Source organism: Misgurnus anguillicaudatus, chromosome 6, assembly GCF_027580225.2.
Source record: "Misgurnus anguillicaudatus chromosome 6, ASM2758022v2, whole genome shotgun sequence".
In the NCBI taxonomy this organism is placed as follows: domain Eukaryota; kingdom Metazoa; phylum Chordata; class Actinopteri; order Cypriniformes; family Cobitidae; genus Misgurnus; species Misgurnus anguillicaudatus.
In genome coordinates this window covers 13,183,351-13,196,540 of record NC_073342.2, presented here as the reverse complement: position 1 = coordinate 13,196,540, position 13,190 = coordinate 13,183,351, and the positions used below count along the sequence as shown (strand labels likewise).

The 13,190-nt window shown below is 35.6% G+C and overlaps 1 protein-coding gene across 1 annotated transcript; it reads right to left on the bottom strand.

The window, feature by feature from the left end:
* Positions 1 to 1,054: 1,054 nt before the first annotated feature.
* On the bottom strand, positions 1,055 to 5,900 carry LOC129433878 (uncharacterized). The gene is made up of 4 exons (XM_055192588.2): positions 5,762 to 5,900; positions 5,433 to 5,626; positions 1,670 to 1,861; positions 1,055 to 1,490 (listed from the first exon to the last, which is right to left on the bottom strand). Exons 2-4 carry the CDS (start codon positions 5,620 to 5,622, stop codon positions 1,180 to 1,182), a joined length of 693 nt encoding a protein of 230 aa, XP_055048563.2. The 5' UTR covers positions 5,623 to 5,626; positions 5,762 to 5,900; the 3' UTR covers positions 1,055 to 1,179.
* Positions 5,901 to 13,190: the final 7,290 nt, after the last annotated feature.

The window sequence follows — 13,190 nt, the reverse complement described above, 5'->3', positions numbered from 1 at the left end:
AATTACCGGCAACCCAGCTGCAACACACTAACTAAAGTTTGAAAAATGGGATCAGGAAGAGCATGACCTTTAACTACTTTTAAAGGATTTTTTTTATTATTTGCGGAGTTTACTGAAAGTTACGTGTGTTCTTACGAAAGCTGTTTATGTTATTGCTGCTGAAAGTGTCTGAATATATCTAGTATAAATGTAAGTTTTTACACGTATACGGTTAACAATTGTAATAGTTTTACAGTCATTTTAATGTAATACAGAAGCTATTTGTTGGCAGTAATACTGTTGATTTTACAGGAAATTATTTTACAGTGATATCATAAAATTTAAGGGTTGCCATTTTGTTATAATGACATAGCCAATAACATAAATGTGATGTATGATGGCATGATCAATTCAATGTACATTTCTATTTATTGATATCTGTAAAAACACAAAATAATACAAAAAATATTCGATACACTTATGTTAAGCTTATGTGTTTAGGTTTTTATTGCAGACTTCTAGGTATAACAGAGTGTTCTTTGTAGCACTACCAGCAGAGGGTGCTGTTTAAATAATAATAAAAACAAATAGGAAAAATGTGACAAGTCTATACAAACCATAGATTGTAAAAAAAAAAGAAGGTAAAACCCATCTAAAGGGTTTTTTTTGGGTGGATTTACTGTTTTGTACATAAAATCATCCTACATAATGTAAAGAACATAACCTTGATATCTTTAATATTGACGGAGTAAGTTTATGGCAAAGATTGAAATCAATGATGCTCTGAGACTTTAGCCTGAATTTCACAGACAGGGTCACAATTCTGCAGCAGATCATGAATCAGATTCCAATTCTGCACAGATAGTGTTACGATTCTGAGTAATTTATCATACATAAATTAAACAGATTATGTAAAAGAAGCAGACATTTAGTTACACTAACAGCAGAAAACTTTGCAACTGCTACTTCCTTTTTAGCTTATGTTTCACACCACTGATAGTCTGTAATCTGACACAACCGTCCTCAGTGTCAAACAGTTACAACACTGTCAAAGCCAATACATTTTTGGGACACTGGGACTCCAGACACAGGTACTGGTGCTGGTACTTGAGTGAAAATGTTCAGACTGACATTCAGCGACATGTCCAGCTTTTGAGAGATCACCCGTTTTTATATCATCTCATCTCATTCCCCCCTCTTTTAGGGCACTGACTTGTACCTTTTAAAGTCAACATGAGGCTTGTGATGTGAATGATTGTAACATTCACTTAATGATCTCGCGTACGCGACCTCCGGGGCCTTCCACCATGTATCGGCAGACTTTATGAGGTCTGGCAAAATGTCCGGAACCATCACTTTCTCCACCAGGAAGATTACCGGCAGTACAGCCAATAGCAAAGCCCAGCCGAAGACTCCCAGCCAAAAGGACGGTCCGAGTCGAGTGATGTCATCTCGGATCTCACCAATATGTTGATGGGCGAAAAGAGCCCAGCTTATAAAAAAGAAGAACCCTGTGGAGCACATATAGTAATTTTAATAAATATTTATATAGAAAGCATCTTTCTAAAGAGGTTCTTTATTTTTGGTTCTCCAAATAACCTTAAGGTTTTCTATGGAATGATTATTCCCGTGATTGAAGATTTTGAGAATCCTTAATTTAAAAAAAAATGTTAAATAGGATGGTACAGACCTGTTGGTACCAGTGTGAAGAGCAGCAGGGTGGTGGGGTCAAGTGCCTGGCCCACTATCAGCAGTGAGCGCGTGTTAGAGTAAGAACGTACAGTCTCATTTGTCCAGCAGAGGGCGAACATGAGACACAGCACTCCTGAACTCACAGACATCAGGAAGGCGACTATTGCAAAGACCCTTTCAGCTTCAAGGACTAAGAGGAACCAAAAGAAATAAGAGGAATGTTTAAATAAGAGGCACCTAAACAACTCAAATATTGAACTTGATACAGAAGCATTACTCCTCTTTAAAATCTAGATTTAGGTGCTTTAATGGGGGACAACCCATGATATTGTAAAAAAAATAGTTATTTCAGTGTCACTGGGACGATTCCTTTAAAAAGATCCTAATATTTTGGTACACATATGTACCTTTGAGGAACCAGTATATACCACTGCAAAAAAATGACTTTCTTACTTAGTATTTTTGTCTTGTTTTTAGTACAAATAACTATAAATTCTTCAAACAAGATGCTTATTTGATGGATAAAATGACTTAAGAAAATAACTCTAGTGTTTGGACAAAAAATATAAAATTTAAGTGAATCTGTGCTTGAAACAAGCAACAACAAAGAAAAAAAAGAAAAAAATCTGCCAATGCAAAATAATGGATTTTTCTTGAATTAGTGTTTAAGAAAAAGTTAACTTACTTCAAGATTTTTTTTTCTTACCCCATTTGCAGATATTTTTTATAGTTTTAAGCACAAATTCACTTAAATTTAATATTTCTTGTCTAAACATTAGACTTAATTTCTTAGGTCATTTTGTTCATCAAGAAAATACATCATGATTTAAGATTTTTTTTATTTGTACTGAAAACGAGACAAAAACATTAAAGGAGTAGTCCACTTTAAAGATGGGGCCCATTGACTTACCATAGTATTTTTTCCTACTATGAAAAGTCAATGGACCCCAACTTTAAAGTGGAATACTCCTTTAAGTAGGAAAGTCATTTTTTGCACTGTAAGGTACCAATATGCACCTTTTAGGTACAGAAGTGTACTTTTTGAAAAGGTACCGCCCCAGTGACAACTTTTGTACCTTCTTGAGTGTATTTTAGTGCATGTACTTGTAAGTAAATAAAACTTCATGAACCTTCATAAGGCTTTTCTAAAGAACGTACAACCTACACTCTTATCCAGTTGTTAAGTCTGACATCATGCACTGCTTCTGGGTCCAACCAATTTCCATTAAGGGAAATTACAAAAATCACTCATATCATAATGCAAAAATATCAAAAACCCCTGATCCAAATTTTTCTCTCCATAACAAAATCTGAGATGACCAGACATGGACAATGATTAATACTTTATATTGTTGTTTGTGATTCCATGAGCCTAGAGAATTTATAAAATACTTATTTGTGTGATATAAATAATAGTGCTCAAAAATGACTGTTTAAATAAAATCCTTTATTGATATTAGTGAACGCTTGGACCTGGAAATGTCGACTTAACAAGTAGATGCCATAGAAGAACCATTTTTGGATGAATGGTTCCATAAAGAACCTTAAACATCCAAATAAACCTTTCTTTTTCACATAGGGAGGGAACTTAAAGGGACACCCCACTTTTTTGAAAATATTCTCATTTTCAGCTCCCCTAGAGTGAAACAATTGATTTTACTGTTTTGGAATCCATTCAGCCGATCTTCGGGTCTGGCGGTACCACTTTTAGTACGGGGTCGGCGTCAAGGGGGGGCATTCGCGGGTCGTGCCCCCCCAAACAGGTTGTTGTGCCCCTACACAGTTTTTTATTAATTTAATATATATCAAGAATTATTAAAATAAATTAAACATTGAATGTTTCATGACTTTTAATGTTATCAAAAGAGGAAAATATAGTTGATATACGTTTTCTTTAATTAAAATAGACCAGTTTCTCTGATTGGTTGTATTGCGGAGTCTCATGCATCTTTACCTCTTTAGCATATTTGTGACTTGATACTAGCAACGTGTTTTTTCGTGGCATTTTATGAATCGTGTAAAATATGGATATTAAAACATTTAGAACGAACCAGCACCGCCTGCTCCATCTGACTTCATGCAAACACCGATTGGCTCAAACTCGGAGATTAGAGGTCGAGGTGGAATTTTCAAATCTACAGGACACTGTTTTAAGGAAGTTTAATGTTCGTACACGCCGCCTTTAGCTTTTTTAAAGGTAAGTAAGCGTTGTTTTAATTTACGTAAGCTTAAATGTGAAGTGTGGCTATAGACCGTTAACAGCATTACGACGTGAAGCTATGAAACCCATTCATTTCAATGGCTTGTGCCACGCGAGGGTTGTTTGTTGTTGCGTCGAGCTTGCGCTCAAAGTTCAAAATAGTTTAACTTTTGCGCATAGTTTGTGATCTTCTGCACTTTATACGGGAAATGAGCTGACAGTCTGTACCAGTTGTATGAGTGTGTGCTTGCACTGTATTTGTTGGTTTAATGTCTAGTTTTTGCAAGTTATTGTTGCTAATTGCATGCACCCCCCTGGAAGCCACGTGGCCCCCTGTTAGTTATGGTCTGCCGCCGGGTCTGTTTTAGCATAGCTTAGCATAATCCATTGAATCCAACTAGACCACCAGCATCACTCACAAAAATAAACTAAAATTTTCGACATTTTAAAAACTATTAATTTTTTTAAACTATTTCTACTACTTTTTAAAACTTCTGTTGTTACATTGTGTACCAAGACCAACTGAAAACCAAAAGTCGCGATTTTTTTAGGACGATATGGTTAGGAACTATACTCTTATTCTGGCTTAATAATCAAGGACTCTGTTGCCATACCTTGGCTGCAGGAGGCGCAAGAATATTACGCAATGCCCGAAAATAGTCCCCTGCTATTGAAAGTAACCAAAGGGCCTGCATAATATCATTGCGCCTGCTGCACACATGGTACAGCAGCAAAGTCCTTGTTTATTATGCCAGAATGAGAGTATAGTTCATAAACATATCGACCTAGAAAATCGCAACTTTTAATTTTCTGTTGGTCTTAGTACAGGATGTAACTACAGAAGAGTCAAGTTGTAAATAGGAAAAATATTGAAACTCTTTGGTTATTTTTTAGCGCGATGCTAATGGTCTAATCAGATTAAATGGATTACGCTAAGCTATGCTAAAAGTGGTACCGCCAGACCCGAAGATCGGCTGAATGGATTGCAAAATGGTAAAAATCAAACGTTTAACTTTAGGGGAGCTGGAAAATGAGCATATTTTCAAAAAAGTGAAGTGTCCCTTTAAGTTATTATATATGTCATCGCTGTTCCCCCTTTTAAGCACTTTTATTTTTGAGAGTGTTATATTTAGTCTATACTGTCCCTATGATATCATTCTTTTCATTTTAATGCGATCATCCGACGACTAAAAAGAAGAACACTGGGGAAAAAACAGACAGGCTACAACTAATAAAAAATGTGAAAAACGTAGCATGTCACAGCCTGTCGGCTGCAGCCCACCAGACCATAAAAACCCCTACAAAACAAACACTAAACCACAATACATGACATGTAAAGTTAAAATAACCGTTGAGACATGTGACATTCAGAAATATCTAGCACACTTTTGGAGAAAAATGTGCCCTAGAGCTCACTTTTTTTACTAATAAATATACATTTCAAACGCATAAGTCTCATACATGGACTATCAAACTCTCTCTTCTGTACTACAATACAAATCAACAATAAACATTTATTAGTTTTATGTCAAATGTATATAGTTCAAAACTATATAATTACCTTTATCGATGTCCTCATCCGTCCAGCTATCATCAGGGTTCGTCTCATTGCCCGAGGACCACAGACCCCTGTTGTCCAGCCACTGTGGAGCCCAGATAGCATAGCTGATACACAAACAACCCATCAGACCAACGCATGATTCAGTAAATCGAAATCGACTCCTGGAGTCAACCAGTTCTGGTCCTTTCATTATTCTGATGAGAGAAAACATGAATGGTTAAATTTACAGCTAATAAACTTAGTTAATCTCTCGGTAGCGTTTTAAGTCATAAAATATTATAGCTGGTTAATACTTCAAAAAACAAAGAAATTGTTCATGGATTTCTTACCTTTAGTGACTCCTTAAGTGGTGTTACAATGTTAATTTACTGATACAACGAACACGCAATATCGGCAGCTGCTCACACGATCACACTGAAATATCAAGTGAATCAGAGAGGTTAACATGAGGACGTACAGAGACGTATCATTCACACTTCCCTCTCACGGGGCTGTAATACGACACTGAAAAGATTTCCCTCGACCTACAGTGGAGACCTACACAAAGTGGAAACTCCCACTCTCACATGCATACAAAACAGTGCGGTTAAATTCCCCTAGAAACCCTCGCTGCGGTTCGGAAAGTGAAACTAGTTCACTGTTTTTGCTGTGAACGAGTACAGTGCTATAATAAAACATGGACAGATGGTAAGCACACAGTTAACTGTACCGATTCACTTCCATAGTAGGAATAACAAATACTATGGAAGTCAATGTCTACTGTGTGCTTACATCATTTATCGAAATATCTTCTTTTGTGTTTAACTGACTAAAGAAATTTATAAAGATTAATAACAACAAGAGGATGAGTAAATAATAAAACAATTTTCATTTTTGGGTGAACTATCCCTTTAATTAAAGTAACTGTTCACCCAAATACTCACGATGCATTCCTTCTTATCGCATTCAACACGCTAAAAACAAATGGTACTTAATAGCACTGATAGTGGTTCTTGGCTTGTAATCAATAGAGGAACCATTTTTAGCGCTATATAGCACCTATGAAGAACCATACGGGGGTCATATAGCACAGTAGTTCTCAATTCCAGTCCTCTCAGTATGTTTTAAATGTCTCCTTATATGAAACACCTGACTTCACATCAGGCTCCTTAATACACAATGGGGCGGTTTCCCGGACAGGGATTATCTTAAACCAGGACTAGGCCTTAGTTTAATGATGAAATATAACTAGTTTTAACAAATATGCTTCACTAAAAACATTACTTGTGTGCATTTTGAGGCAAGACAAAGGGCACTGATGCATTTTAAGATACGTCAGGGCAAGTTGTTTTCAGTTTGGACAGCTCTTACATTTATTTTAGTCTAGGACTAGTCTAATCCCTGTCTGGGAAACTGCCCCATTAACAATTAACAAGCTGATGACCTGAATCAGGTGTTTTTATATAGACAGTTTCAGCAGTGACAACATAAACGCGCGGCTTTCGTGGTCATCACGTAACTTCCGGTAAACTCAGCTTAGAATAAATAACAAAGAAGTCCTTTTAAAGTAGTTTATTTATATAACAAGCAAAATAAACAACACGTAGATTACATAGGAACCCAAAACATTTGTTATTTTCGACGAGGTATTTGTTTAAGAGTTCAGTTTCTGCAACTAGTCAGACCATTAAACAAACAGAAACCGGAAGTAAAGTTCGGACCAGACGCTTATCGCGTCACCGCACGTGCGCCCGATAAAACGGTCTATGGAGACATTTAAAATGATATTCCACTTTTTTTTGAAAATATGCTCACTTTCCAGCTCCCCTAGAGTTAAACATTTGATTCTTACCGTTTTGGAATCCATTTAAGCTGATCTCTGGGTCTGGTGCTAGCACTTTTAGCATAGCTTAGCACAATCCATTGAATCTAATTAGACCATTAGCATTGCGCTAAAAAATAATAATCCTTTTTAAAACTGGCATAATAATCAAGGACTTTGCTTATGTAAGATGGCTGCAGCAGGCGCAATGATATTACGCAATGCCTGAAAATAGTCCCCTGCCATGGAAAGTAACCAAAGGGCTATTTTCGGACAATGTGTAATATCACTACGCCTGTTGCAGCTATGTTACATCAGCAAAGGCACTGATTATTACACCAGTTTGAGAGTATAGTCCCTAGCCATATCTGCCTAGAAAATCACAACTTTTAACTTTCCGTCGGTCTTAGTACACGATGTAACTACAGAAGAGTTCAGTTTTAAATAGGATGGTTATTGGTTATTTTTTTAAAGTGCGATGCTAATGGTCTAATCAGATTCAATGGATTGTGCTAAGCTATGTTAAAAGTGCTAACGCCAGACCCGGAGATCAGCTAAATGGATTCCAAAATGGTAAGAATCAAATGCTTAACTCTAGGGGAGCTGGAAAATAAGCATATTTAAAAAAAAAGGACTGGGATTGAGAACCACTGAAATAGCACCACATATGGTTCTACATAGCACAATATGGTTCTACAGCAGTGCTACACAGGTACTTCATCGGTGCTATATGGCACTTAAAATAGTTCCTCTATGATTATGAGCCAAGAAACACTTTTAGTGCTATTTAGCACCGTTTGTTTTTAGAGTGTAGATGTATACAACTTCCTCTTTCCTTTTTTTATTAAAATGCTGTCGTGTCATCTTATATGGGACTCAACATGGCAGGGCATTCACCCACCATTAAAGGGCACCTATTATGCAAAATCCACTAAATGTGTTTAGACATTAATGTATGTTGCAGTTTGTGAACACAACCACCCTACAATGAAATAATCCATACACTCCCTCCCTATTAAACCAAAGCAGTCTCATTAGACATGCCGTTTATTCTCTCAACAATGTGATGTCACACTGCTAAACCCCGCCCATAGCCACTGACTGACAATCCGGCATTACCCCAGTTTTCAGCCTCAACAAGTTGTACACTATGTGCCATATCACAATAGTGAGATAATATTGTCTCAGACTGTATTCACAGGAATCGAATCTGTCAGCTCTGACTCTTTTGGTAAAGGAGTGAGGAGCTGCTCATTTGCATTTAAAGGTACACACACACAAAAACTGTGGGTTTTTGCTCCCACCCAAATAAGGACATGCTATAACAAATTATGTATGGGGTATTTTGAGCTGAAACTTCACAGACACTTTCTAGGCACACCTGAGACTTATATAACATTGTATAAAAAATAAAAGGCATAATAGGTGCCATTTAAAGTAACCTAAATGACTTCCAGGGGTAATATTTATAGTCTTAGGCAAAACATAAATTTTTGTAAGGGAAAACTATTAATAGTTTGATATTATTTTGCGATTGATACATCACATATTCATAGACAATGCTTAAGAAATGAACAGTATTGGTGTTGATCACCAACATCATTTTGTTATGTTTCTGTAATGGTTAATCCAGCAGTATGTGTAAGCTTTTTAGTCACAGTAGTATTTCTAATGTTTAATGTTTTGCATTTACTTTTTACAAGTCAAAAAAGTATGTTCTTATATTTTATTCAAATGCTAAATTACAATTGTATATTTATAGTCTTAATAGTTTTTAATTTTTTTATTGTCGAATGTTGCACTTGATTCATTTTTGACTTGAATGTCAAAAAAGTTAAACGTGTTGCATGTAAAAACACAAATTCAATTTGACATTCTCACTCCTGTTCAAAATGATGAAACGTCAAGAACTCTGAAAAGTAAAGAGTCCGCATTAGAGTCCCTTCACAATGCTGGATGGTTTTTGAGACAAATAAGACCGGTGGTCTAATAAATTTGTTATATATTGTTATATGTTTTGGCATGAGTTTATAGCTGGGTCCGAAACCGCTCCCTCATTCACTTATTCACTATTCCCTTTATAGCAAATGATAATTGAGTCCACTTTATGGGAAGAAGTGAAAAAAAAATGAGTGAGCGATTTCGGACACTGACGTAAATACCATTCATCAGAGAGCTGTCGCAGAGATTCGTCATAAACCCTTACACCTGTGTGGCTTATAAATTGTACTGTGAAACAGTTAAGTCATCTATACTGTTTGTCACATTTGTCATGTTTATTGTATTATGTGTTAATAATGAGAACAAAACAACTGCTTGTCATATTTATTTACTGTTGTTTATTTATGTTTAATAAAAATGTGTATTGTATTTTAAATAAAAGATATCCCAAGTATTTTTTTCTGTTTATTTCTAAAAAGTAGAAAATAACTGAAACAAATTTTAAAAAATGTGTATAAACGTAATTTTTACTGTCAGTATCCTTCAGCTGATTCCAGTTAAGCGTTCGTCTCCCATTGCATCATGGGAAATATGAGTGAGCGGGTGTACATCGAATGTACCCTCCAATTCAGAGTGCATTGTGGGTAAAAGTACTGAACGAATGTAGGGAATGAAGTTGTTTACTCATATGTTGGACATCACTACAAAATGGCAGACACACGATATTGGGCACTATATAGTGGATAGGAAGCGGTTTCGGACACAGCTTATGTTTTCATATAGACCGTTTCATCGGGCGCACGTGCGATGACGCGATAAGCGTCTGGTCCGAACTTAACTTCCATTTTCTGTTTGTTTAATGGTCTGACTAGTTATTGAAACTAAAATTTTAAACAAATACCTCGTCAAAAATAACAAATGTTTTGGGTTCCTATGTTTTATTTTGCTTGTTATATAAATAAACTACTTTAAAAGGACTTTGTTGTTATTTATTCTAAGCTGAGTTTACCGCAAGTTACGTGATGACCACGAAAGCCGCGTGTTTATGTTGTAACTACTGAAACCGTCTATATAAAGAAACTACTACCAATTACACTTAATGGTAAGCTGGTCAATCGGAGGACACATCGCTTTTCAGAACGGTGAGCTTTGTACAAAAGTTATATCTGAGCAACAAAAATGTACGGTATGTGGAAAATAATGTGCTTTTGAACCATAAACCACGCAAACACATTGTATTACAGCAAATACACAAAATAACATAGTTTTTAGCAATGAAATAGGTGCTCTTTAAGAACACACACACGCTCCTCACTTTTATAACTTCAGAGACACTTTCACATTTGTGTCATTGTGGTATGCAGCACTGGAGGCTGAACCACAGTAACCATGACAACGCATCACATGGGCTGCTGTGTGTCGTCACGGTAACGGGTAAATGACAAAGGAAAGAAACAGCCCTCCTCTCCACAGCAAAGTGGGCTTCACAGGAAACCCGTGTCAATGGTTACTTCCTACCGCTCGCGTTTCACCCCAGATCTGAGATCAGTTTTGCCATTCTATCGTGGCTGATAGAGGGGCGTTTTTAGACATCATTGATCATTGTGAAGATAGGAACATCTACCTGAAGCCAAACCCGGATCAAGAAAAACAAATATGAAACAATGTAAATGTAAAATGTACTATAATATTTTAATGCAAGATCGAGTCATTCGTTCAGTCACTCCACAAACATAAAAATCTGAAGAATTGAACAAAAAAATCTGCGAAACTGAAGCAAAGAAAACATTTAACTCGGGTGTCAAAAACAAGGCATTTATAGTAAGACCTTCTTGTAAAGATAAGACTTCTTCCTGGTTTCACAGACAAGTTAAGTCTTATCCTACAATGAATCTTTTTGAACCATCTTAACTTAAAACCACTTGCACTGACATATCTTAAAATATATCAGTGCAATATTTTTTTTCTCAACATATAAAAAGCTACTTAAAAGTATATCATTTAACTCGGCCTAATCTTTGCTTGATCTAAGCTTCATCTGTGAAACCGGGCCATTATAAGGTAAACATGTTAGCTAGGACTGTTTTTCACTTAAACAACTATTAACTCTTTCCCCGCCAGCGTTTTAAAAAGTTGCCTGCCAGCACCAGCATTTTTTATGATTTTCACAAAATTTGAATGCCTTCCATATAAACATACAATATATATAATGAATAATAAAAAAGAAAACCATTTCATCCTACCTACCATTTGTTCTCTTTTTATCATATCTCAAATATGGGTAGGTTTCTTAAAAAATACAAAATTTTGAGCAAAAAGCTGAGATAATTGCATTTTTGTGAACACTGTTTACCCAGAAATTGTCTTTACTTAAACAATCAAGTAAACATCACTAAATATTTTCTGTTTTGAAGCCAAAGCTTAAAAAGTTTAGTTGATTTAACGTTTAAGCTTACAAAATCCATTAAACTAAAACATTAAAGTAAAATGAACTTAAAATGATTAGTTTGTGTTGTGAGGAATACCCATAATCCTTTGCACATGAATATTTTGATTATGTTCTGCTTTTTCACAGAATAAAAACTGAGAAGAACTTTCACTACTCAAATATTTGTTAAAAAAATGTCATATAGGTTCAAGCTTTTATATTATTGATGTTGTTTTGTTGTAAATTATAATTTTGTGAAGTCACAGTTCAGGTGATCAGTGTTTCTCTACATGAACCCTGTTCAGAACATTTTATTGTATTTCTCTGCACAGTACTGACAATGTATGTCAAACACAGTTTTGTGTGTGTTTCTGTGGAGAATCACGTTTATTCAATGATTGACTTAAAGTCAGTCATCAATTTTGTGTTATAATACCATTTATAACACCAAAAGTAATATAAAGTGATAATAATAACTAAAGTTATATGCAACAGATTTAATCACAAATTTCTAGTAATGTCAACTAAACCGGGTTAAGAGTGCAGGAATATTGGAAGAAATTAAAACATTAAGTCTATTCAACTTAAAATTGTTGTTAGAACAACTTATATGTTAAAGTAAACTTCACAAGTTTTTAAGAAATCATTACTTACATTTTTTAAGGCAACGATTTACCTTCATTTTTTTAAGTAAACTCAACTTATCCGGGCTTACAGTGAATGACGTTTGATAGAGATCAGTTTCAGAGCGATGATCAAAACATACACAGAGTTTTTACTGTTTGCCCAAGGGGATACTTCCAAGTTTTATAAGTTGGGTAAGAGCTTCACCTGATGTATAATAGCGGAAATACGGATTGCAGGAAAAACGCGTCAATGGCAGGGAAAGAGTCAAGTTATTCATAATTATTTTTCACCATCTCTTTGACATTTAGTATTAAACTAGTCAGTTTGCCACTGTGCTTTAAGACCTTAGCTCTTAAAAATGGGCTGCAGGTTGCTGTCGGGTCCAATATAGTTTGTGTTCAATAACAGTCTCTGTTTTCTCTATCTTTTATATTCAGTCCCTCCAGAAAAACATGATTATGCGATTGCATGATTAAATGCATAATCAACCAAAGTCCGCATATTTATGCGGGGGGCTTGCATTTTTTAAAATACGCCGGACTTGCCACATTAATTGCAGATTTCCGCGTGCAAAATATGCGGGGCATGCATGATTTTATAATTAATGAAAAATGTTGCATGTACTTACACAAGCGCAGCCATAGGAACGTTCTGAAGTGACGTAATTACACGACGTGAACATTATTGAAAAGCTGCAAACTGCAATTTTTGCAAGTTCCCGCAATTTCATTGCATAAATATCCCGCATATTCTATCACATTTAAGAAAACGTGCCACAAGATCAAGGATTTTTGCCCACAACAATCACAAAAAACTCAGCATTGTTCTGGAAGGACTGTATACACTGTCAAAAATAAAGGTACAAAGCTGTCACTGGGGCAGTACACTTTAAAAAAGGTCCCTAATATGTACCATTTAGGTACAAATATGTAACTTTGAACTGCCAATATGTACCTTTGAA